Genomic DNA, 9,940 nt, shown 5'->3' with positions numbered 1-9,940 from the left:
AGTAAACTTGTTCGGTATGAAGTACTGAAAAAAACCACAACCACAAAGCATTCTGCTGTTCATACGTTAAGGAGAATGCAGAAACTCTGGAGAGAGTTCAAAGGAGGACTATGGAAATGTTCCAGGGGCTGAAACATGTTTTATAAAGGTGAGAGACTTAAGCTCAGCTTCTTCAGAGCTCACTGAAAAGGTTAAACAATAACACGATCTTTATTAATAGATCTTTTCTCTACTTGTAAGTATATAACAACAGAGTTTAAAAACTGGCTGATAAGGGACTGTCATGATCTAGTGGGTGAAATTAAAGTTAAGACAAATTTAGCCTTTAAACAGATGTAGTTTCTTAGCAAGCAGTGCGAACATTGGAATACTTTGCTAAGGGACATGGCATATTCACCATAACTTAAGTCTTTAAAATGGGTGTCACCACTTAGTCTTTAAAGTGAGTGTAGGGAGCTTTCTAAAAGCTTTTTCTCATCCATCTTCTGGGATTTTTTTTTAATTTTTTTTTTTTAAACACACCACCTATGCAATTTTTTTACAACCTGTCAAAATGGCAACTATGGTTCCATCTGCTCTCATGAATCTGTCGATCTGCTTCATACATGATCAGATACTGTAAATTATAGTACATTTAAAGGTTTGCTATTTGGAAAGCAAGCCAGACATCCTTGCCTTTTTAGTTGAAAGGCAAACTGCAAAAAAGGAAAGGGGAGGGGGGAATGGGATAGAGGGAAAGGAATTAATTTATACATTCCCTCCTCAAAGTTTATGTTCATCTCTTACATCAAGGACTCCATGTTTCTTTGATTAGGGAACATGCCTTACCAACTTTATAGACTCAAGGTACCATTACCATTATTTGGTCAGATCTAATGCAAAACAAGAGCTTCAAGCAGTAATTTTTTTCATCCAGTCTTTAAGAGCTTGTTGTTGAATTGGATCACGGTGTTTCCAGACTGGCAACTTTTATTCAATTCATGACCCCACTCTCACTCCAGCCCCCGTTTCCATTTACTATAAGCTAGCCCCTTTAGAAAGACATTTACTGTTGATTTTGCCGTTCTTCATTACAACCCGTCCGTGCTTTCTTGGACGTAGATGAGAGTAGCCACAGGGGGGCAGTTGCAACCCAGTAATTCAGGAGGAACAGGAAGGATTGTACTCTGGCTGGCAAGTCCCTTACAGTCAGTGAAGTAACGAAACACGTGGAGCGCTAACTGGACACTGGCCCCCTCTTTTTAAAAAAGAACTGGCTTCTGCTAGGAAGTTTGCATGAAGCACGCAAGGAGATTCAACAGCAAAGCAATATATATGGAACAATTTACAATTGTCCATAGTTTGGCTATATAGGGCAATAAGAAAAAGGACTAATTTATCCATCAGTTAAAAGAGCATGTACCATACATTTAGGTTATAGGGGCTTCATCTCAAGCAGCGTTCAGCAATCCAAGGAGGCAGAAAAAAGAACAAACACTCCTTTCACTATACAGGATGAAACCTAGACTGCTATGAGTTCAGTGGAAGTTTCATCACTGACTTCACTGAGGATAAAATTTCCCTTGAATATTAGAAAAGCAGTGATTATGCAGTATTTGCATTTAAAAAGGAACACACTAAACCTCAGTGATCAACAAAATGTGATTTTCACACAAACACACACACACACACACACACACCATTGCCACTTTGTATTACAATGAATTAAATGGGTTATGACTGTGTGTGCACGCAAGCATATTGTAACTTTGTATTAAAATGAATTAAATTAGGAGTTATACCAGTTGATACATCCATAAATACTTAGAAGCTGGTAAAAATGTGCAGAAATCTAGAGCCCGTTTCACATTTCTGCATTTAGTGTTATTTATGTTGTGATTCATCAAATGTTTTGCAGAAGTTGCAGTAAATGAAACTGTTACTTCATGCTTTTGTCTCATTAACTGGTATGTTTTGCAAGGCTATTTTAGTTGCTTCTAATTACTAACTGACTTTTTCCATTTCATCTGCTTGAACACGAGCATATGCAGGAGGTGGAGGAAGATGGAAAGAGGGAAATTTGTTTCTTTTTACATTGATACTAGTATAAGTTAACTGCTCAAGTAACTTGTAAAAATTATTTAATAATATTTAATCAAGCTTAATTTAGGAACCTCTCAAAAAGACTAGTCTCTGAATGTTTTCAAACTACTATTCTATCAGTTTTAAAAATGAATGTTTAAACAATATGTAAATCAAGAAAATGTCATATTAATCTTTTAAGATTTAAAATGCAAACATACTAACATTTTTAACTGCCATTTAAATTTGAGCAAAACCATCTTTTAATAGTCAAGATCTGACTATAAAAGGGGCAGTCAATTTAAAAATTGCTTCTTTGCAAATTATTTTTAAATCTACTGAACAGAAGTGTACTCTGATGAAAGAAAACTTTTTTCATCTTACTTTGTACACTATGTACCCGCCCCCAGTAGTTTCTCTAGCATATGCTTATTTTACAGCAAAAAGGGAGGAAGTTGATTAAAAAACACACAAAATTAAAGAGTTCACTGCATGTATAGTTTACCCAACTACTTTTGCCCTTACTTAAAATTTACTGTACTTCAAATTAACATTTAACCGCAATCCAAAAAATGAATTACTTTTCCCTAATAGCAGTGTTCAATAGTTATTTCCAGTCCCTATCTCTTGGGTGTTGTTTTATAGATGATTATTGGAGCACACAATGACGCACATTATTATAGTACCAAACATTTTTATAAACTAGTTTAAGATGATTTGTTGAAGGTATATTAAAAAAAAAAAAGTTGCTTTCCAGATAGCAACTATGTGGCAAAAATGTTTTGGTTCCCCCAACTCTAACCCCTAAATTAGAAGTTTTCTTCCCTAACGACAAATCTGAAGCACAGTACTTCTATATCATCTTTATCTAGTGTAAATGTACTTCAAGGCAATCATTACTGTCTCATTTTCATGCTATCATTAAAAATGATAAAGTGGACAGAGCACATCATTAGAAATTCAAGTGCTAGAGAACTTGATTGTTACTGATCAATAAAAAGTGCAACTGAAAATATACCTGTCCATATAAAATGATTTTAAAAAAAGAAATCAGTCTACCTTTAACTTGTAGGCAAAAGCAGTGTAACTGATCAAGTCAAAGAGGCTGTGGATTACTTGCTTCTTTATGTTTTGTAAGTTTAATATTGTGTATTTGCACACAGACCATTTATAGCTTTGTAATAGCCTGGTTCATGTATATCAACTTTTTATCCACAATCAGAATTTTCCCCACTTGCTTATAAAAAAAAGGCAGCAGCAACCTGTAAGATAAGCCCAGGGAGGCTAACCTGAAATTAAACTACAAGCACTTACAAATTAATACAAAATAGCACATAAAAACCTTTACTCTTTGGTATGACTTGTACTACTCTGTTTGGCAGTAGAGGAAAACCAAACAGAAAAATTGAGTAAAAATTCACAGCATACTAGTAGGTCTTATGAAACTAATGGAGGCAAGTAAAGAAGTTAGGTTATTAAAAGTTTTATTTAGGTTTGGTCAGTACAGGTAAGATAATATTGGAGTCACAGAGCAATATGCATAAACAGGATACAACAGTTTTTTTTAAAAACTGAGTAACTATGCACACAAACTTCTTAAACATTCGGTCACCTAAGGAGAAAATGCACAAATGCATGGTGGAAAAAACTGTAATTAACACTGAAACTACTACAGGACTCCTTCAATAAGTCCGTCTTTTAGTGATAAAACTACTGTACTGAGCAAACTTGGCAGTCATAAACTCACAGCTATTATGACAAATTTTGAATGTGGTGTAAATAAGTATAACAGTATGAGTTAGAATGCCCTTACACAGCACAGGTTCTAGATATACACAGATTTGTACAGACATCATTTATGTTATACTTTGCGGAAATAATTTCCATTTTCAACTTCACATTAACTCATATAAAAATAACTTGAGCCTACACAAACGTCCTTTTAGCAACATTCAACGTAATTAACTGTTAAAATTTCCAAAGTGGCGGCAGAGGGATTGAAGCAAAAAGAAACCCACAAAAAGGCAAAACTGTGACAAGTATGCACTAATTTAAATGGTTTCTGGACAGTATCCTCTCCCAAATCAAGTGACACTGTATAAAAAAAAATGTTGCGGGGGGAAAAAAAAATGTTACAAAACTGAGCCCTGCACATTTACACTGGAGTCCAAACCATTCTGAACATGACGAGAACCCACAGTTCTATTACCTTTCATGCTCACTGTTTTTTCCTCTTGAGGATCATGATTGGAGTCTGTGTCATTTGAGTGGTGAGTGAGAGAGTTTTCACTGCCAGTGGGAGAGTCTACACTTTCATACCCCGTACTGAGTTGGTTTATGTAGCTACCACCTCCTCTGCCAGTTCTATCTTCAGAGTGGTTGGACAGCTTATTACCATTCCCTGGAGAAGCTGGGAAGTCTTCTTCTGTGCCACTACCCTCCCTATAAAATCCAGGCCCAGACGTCCTCTGATGGGAGGAGCTGCCATTGCTTGGTCCGTTAGCCAGACGACTGCAGTCTTTACCCACAGCCTCTCCCTGGTCTGTAGGCTCAGATGATGGAGTCCTGCTGGAACCTGGGGCTGAGGCCTGGGACTGCTGCTGCTGGTACTGAGCCAACTGCTGGCGAGTCTCCTTCAGCTGCTGCTGGAGAATTAGAATGGTGCTCTGCATACCCTCTACCTCCTCATCAAGCTGGATGATGAAGTCATTCAATTCTATATAGAAAAAAAACCACATTTGTAGCACACACTTTATAGCTCATATCTTGAACCTCACAGATAAAACACAAAACTATCATCTACTTTGAGTTATGATTACTAAACATTCACGGGCTGACCATGCCACAAGGCCTATGTTTTCAGCTGTCACATCCCCATGTTGACACACTTTTAGGAGATCTCTAGGAGGAAATTCTGAACTGCCATCAACATACTCTTTACACTGCTGTAAAGCAGGTGTATGAAAGAATTCATTTCTTAGACAAAAGGAAGGCTGCAGATCTGTTAAGAAAGCCTTATTTAAAAATAAGAGTAAATGTATCTGGAAGAGAAATTAGTTTCCAAGTATAGTCGTTTAGCAGTTATAACAAAAATTTAAACTAAGAACAGTACACGTTTATGCAATATAAAAAGGCACATGATGTTCAAAATTAATTACTTTAATGCCAAATGTCTTGATTATTTTTCTCTAAGATATGCAAGAGAAAGTAATTTAAGGTTGGCATATTAGATAATCTTGACAGAATAGTTAACCTAAGTTTACAGCATTTTCACTAACAGTAATGTATAAAGAGAAAACTGATTTCCTCTCAGTCTGCACTGAGGCTACAATGTTGGCAAATGGGGAGAAAATTACTTGTAAACTAGGCAAAAAAAACCTCATCTGGCATCAATACAAGGAACAGAACACAATGCAGTTTTCTGTCACTTTACAGATTAAAGCTTCTGTATTGGTTTTAAAAGTTGGAGTTTTTTAATTCTGAAAAAAATATTCTAAAATGACAATGCAGATCATGTGCAGCTACAGAAAAGAAAATGATCAACTATGCATAGAATCAAGCTAGAAGTTACTAAGGTCTCAGGCCTTTCATAACCTTGCTAAGAACATTTAGTTTACTACGGAGAATGCGTTCTGAGCATTAACAATTATTTCCAAGTCATTCTGAAGCTCAAAGCTCCATACTACGTTCAAGCATAGAGATCAGCAGATGTAATTCTTAAAAAAGGAAATTTGCTTGCCCTGTCTTAATTAGCATTTGATAAATTTAGATGAAGTAAGTGAAGGAATTTAAACACGGCTTCCTTTTTTAGGGAATAAAAAAGGTAGTCCTTTCCAGTAACACTGAAAATTAATGCCAGAAGTTGCAAAAATATTATCCCCTAGTACGCTGGCCTAGAGTAGTTGGGGAAGTTACTTCAAAAGAAATTCAAATTTTAGCAGCTGGGACCAGGAAGGAAAAAAAACAGGGAACTGCTGTTCTAGATGCTATGTACCACTCAATAAACTTACTTTTTTGTACATAACAATCCTACATAGAACAAGATTAAAAAAAAAAACACTGCATCTCCAAAAACCACAAAAGGAGGATAATTCAATAAAATCTGTATAGTTGTCAGGACTTCACCTACTAAAACTGGACAATTGGGTTTCAGCTACAGTCAACGTTTAAATCCTTTTTTTTTTTTTTTTTTAAAGGAAGTATGCATCCTATGAAAGCCTCTTATAACATCACTATCAGGTAAGGGAATTTTGTAACACACTGAACTTGGAATTGTAAGTCTGGGATTCTTTTACTTTCCTTTTAACCATAAACTAATCAGTTTACAAATAGCTTCAGTTGCAGATTCTCTGCAGGGAAGTGTTTTATTTTAAAAGTAACAGCCTATTTTTCAGTGAAATCCTGACAGCAAGCACAACTTTCCTGATTATTTCTACTGATTTTGTTTGTTTTAGTAATCTTGAAGTGAATCAAATTTGACCTCAACATCCCATGAACTTAAAAATTCAATTTGAACAGTTTTAGGCCTAATTCAACAGTAGTATTTGCAGCCTCAACAAAGAATACCATATAATAGCTCCCCACCCTCCAAGGGAAACTATGTTTCAATCTTAGTGCCCACTTTCATGAAGTTACAACTCTCTCCTTGGCAGTCAGTCTTAATATTCTTTGGAGTTTTTTTTTTATTTTTTGTTTTTATATATATAGCTTAATTCTGCAAAGAAAAATAGTCTTGTACTCAATAAAATGGAATGATTCACAATAGCCATATGACCAGCAGAATAAATGAAGCCAGTGCAGATGCAAGGCAGTTTCCATTTTCTTAAAAAATCCCTTACCATCCTGACTGCTTTTAAGTTCCTCACTATATTTCTTCTGTAAAGCCAACTCTGCCTCAAGCTGTGCAATGCGTCCTTGTGACAGCTGCCTTCCAAGCTCTTGATTCTCCTGGATAAGCATTCGACACTTCGCCATTAACTTTTTGCCTGTTTGGCTGCAAAGGAAAGAGCCATCTATCACAAAATGAAGACAAACCTTCTATAATTTTCCTCAAATTACAATTATAAAAAGGATAGGAGATGTGACTTCTGCATGTCACAAAGAAACATTACGCCTTAAGGTAATTGTCATAGCAGAAAGTCTCCCTATAGTTACCGCATGCTGTTCCACTGTCTGTTGATCTTCTGTCGCTGTTCCATAAGAGTGCAAGGCAAATTTTATTACTGTGAACACAAATGGCCAGTGTTCCTTTTTTTGTTACTTACAGCCAAACTACCAACAGGGTCACAGAATGTATGAGACTATTCTTGAAAAAAATCAAGTATCTGATTAAAGATCTACCTGGTTATCTAACAGTTTGAGTACTGCATAAAAATATATTGATTAAGTTACAAACATTAAAGATATTCCCTTACTTTAGATATTCCACAAGTCATTCAAGTTTTTTTTAGGATCAGAGCTGTAATTAATACTGGATTTCATTCTTCTGAATATTGTTTAGGTTCTATTATTTTAAATATGTAAAGTAAAGTGAAAAATAGAAATATCTTACTTAGTTCATTTATCTGCACTGGGAACAAGTTTGTCTATTTCCATAAATGATACAATCAGCTTCCCATTTGTATGTCTTTCACAGTGAAAGAGGGAAAACAAAAGGAAATGTATTTGAAGAATATATAAAATGGCAGGACAAGAGTGACTTTTTAGGACTGACCAGGTTTCTAGTCAACAGTGGCCTTCAGCATCTAATAATCAAGATAGCGAATGAGATCCATGCTTCATACAAAAAAAAACAGACAATATGCTCTTTCTGTCAAATCAGGAACACCTGCACATCTTTAATCTTCATGTTAAGAATGGCAGTGTAAATAAAGCATTATAGGAACCAGTAAGCAAATTAATATATAGGCAATAAAAGTTGATTTTATTACAAAATAAAATTTGATAGCTAAAGCCCTTAACACACTTGTGATCTGCCAAAGCTAGAGCAGCAAATCACAAATATTTTGCCTTTGAGGTTCAGCAATACAGTGAAGCTGACCTCTTTTTTCCTCCCCCTCCCCCACCACAGGAAGTGAAAGCCCTGGAAAAAACAGACAAACAGATTTATTGCAAATTCAACTACAGGACTTGTATTAGCTGACAAGCCCAAGGAGGTCAGCTTGGAGCTGTATAAAGTAACAAGGACAGAATGAAATTTTGAAGATTAAAAGGTAAAGCAAGTTTCACTAGTATGCTTCACAGCCACAGTTCTTTCCTGCAACAGTGGTGCCCAACCAAGTCAATCTCAAATAAGCACCTTGCAATGAATTAAGGTTTCAGCACTCAAGCCTTCAACACTTTAAATTTTTAAAAGCTCTGCCCATTTTAAAAGTCTTCAAACTGACTCTCCATCTTTCAGATGGGCTGCTCCAGAAGATATCTGGCTGTGTAAAGTAGTCCTGGAAGCCTGCAACTCTGCTAAGTGCAGCCACCTGTTCTTTTTCTTGATGTGAAGTCCAATGTCAGGTCCTTGATGCTTAAAATTGTGCTGACCTAGTACAATCCAATCCAAATAACAGTTTAAGATAAGTTCCTCTGTGTAAACCAGGACCTCTTTGGAGTTAACCAATGACAGGTGTTAGAAAAAGTTTTAGGCAGACATGAAATGATTTAGCCCCTTGCAAGTTCCTGTTACTGGTATGTTTTTATTCTGTATTCATAACCACTTTGGATTAGAGTTCATAATTTTTCTTAACACAGCCATTCCCAACTGTATTAATGCTTACCATCATTAACCTCAACTTTAACCACTTCAAATGCCTGTTAAATTTCTTTATTATATTTACTCCATTTATTACCTGTATAGGAATTTGCACAGTTACCTATAATGCAGTTTATTTTTCCCCCTCTAATTTTTTCAGATGTTTTGCATTTCTTAATGTGACCAAGTACCCTCACATTGCATGTTAAATTATATCATAAGAAGTCAATACATGCAGGGATATCAAAATAAGCAAATACTGAAATAATTCCTGTCATAGAACTAGATTTTTCAATTGTATGTTTAAAACAACCTGAATGCATCATTACAAAGCCTGTAAAAATGTAATCCGTTAGACTTGGAAAAGACATATTTATAGTAGTGAGCTTTCTGTAAGTGAAGTTTCTGCTGATGGTCTTTTTTTTTTTTTTAAATGCTTACTTCGTGCATCAAAAATCTCAATAGTGATTAAAAGGCTTAGTGAAGCCATTGGTTTGATTATATCCACTTTGCTCCTCTCCCTTTAAACATCACGCAAACATACAAATCTATAGTAGTGAAATCCTACAAGACTCATTGAGTTTGGGCTTCCAAGGGATTTGAAACAGACATGTTATAAGGACATTTAAGAATTCTGGAAGAGCCCATGCTCCCATTCAAACACCAGGTCAGGTGCTATGAAAAGAGGCATTAGGTTACAAGGAAAAGAGCCATAAGGGGAAAAAGTGTGGGTGGGATAAATAAAAAGTTCAACAATCCCTTTACAGCTTGAGAAATTTGGCTCTCTCTCTCTTTACTGTTGAGAAGAAAGTTATGAGCCCAATTATAAATATTTAAAATAGCTAATTTTGTATTGGGAAAATAATTTATATTGGGAAATGTTGCGGATATATAAATATTAGCAAAACTACTTTCTTTGATGCTTCTGTTTGAAAGGAAGGCAAAGTAGTAATAAATCTGTCAGTTTAGTGTCACACCTAAGTCAAATCCCAAAGATATCTGTTTAGCAACTTCTACCAAAACATATCACCACATTTAGGAACTCCAAATAAACCAAACAATCTGCACAGGATGCCAGATGAATCCACCATTGCTACCTTTTTGACAGCATATTAAAGTAAGTAAAAAAAAAAAAAT

General features: G+C 35.5%; 1 protein-coding gene across 3 annotated transcripts in view; it reads right to left on the bottom strand.

The window, feature by feature from the left end:
- Positions 1 to 3,528: 3,528 nt before the first annotated feature.
- WTAP (WT1 associated protein) overlaps positions 3,529 to 9,940 on the bottom strand; it is a 43,360-nt gene continuing 36,948 nt past the window's right edge. For all 3 annotated transcript variants that reach the window (XM_006021916.3, XM_025201981.1, XM_006021917.1), the window contains exons 7-8: positions 6,900 to 7,054; positions 3,529 to 4,777 (exon numbers count right to left, since the gene is read on the bottom strand). In XM_006021916.3, the coding sequence (XP_006021978.1) occupies positions 4,194 to 4,777; positions 6,900 to 7,054 (739 nt within the window). In that variant the 3' untranslated portion in view covers positions 3,529 to 4,193. The remainder of the gene's footprint in view (positions 4,778 to 6,899; positions 7,055 to 9,940) is intronic.

The sequence above is a fragment of the Alligator sinensis genome, unplaced genomic scaffold (genome assembly GCF_000455745.1).
Source record: "Alligator sinensis unplaced genomic scaffold, ASM45574v1 scaffold682_1, whole genome shotgun sequence".
In the NCBI taxonomy this organism is placed as follows: domain Eukaryota; kingdom Metazoa; phylum Chordata; order Crocodylia; family Alligatoridae; genus Alligator; species Alligator sinensis.
Note: the sequence above shows the minus strand (reverse complement) of the source record. Positions and strands in the feature narration are given on the sequence as shown.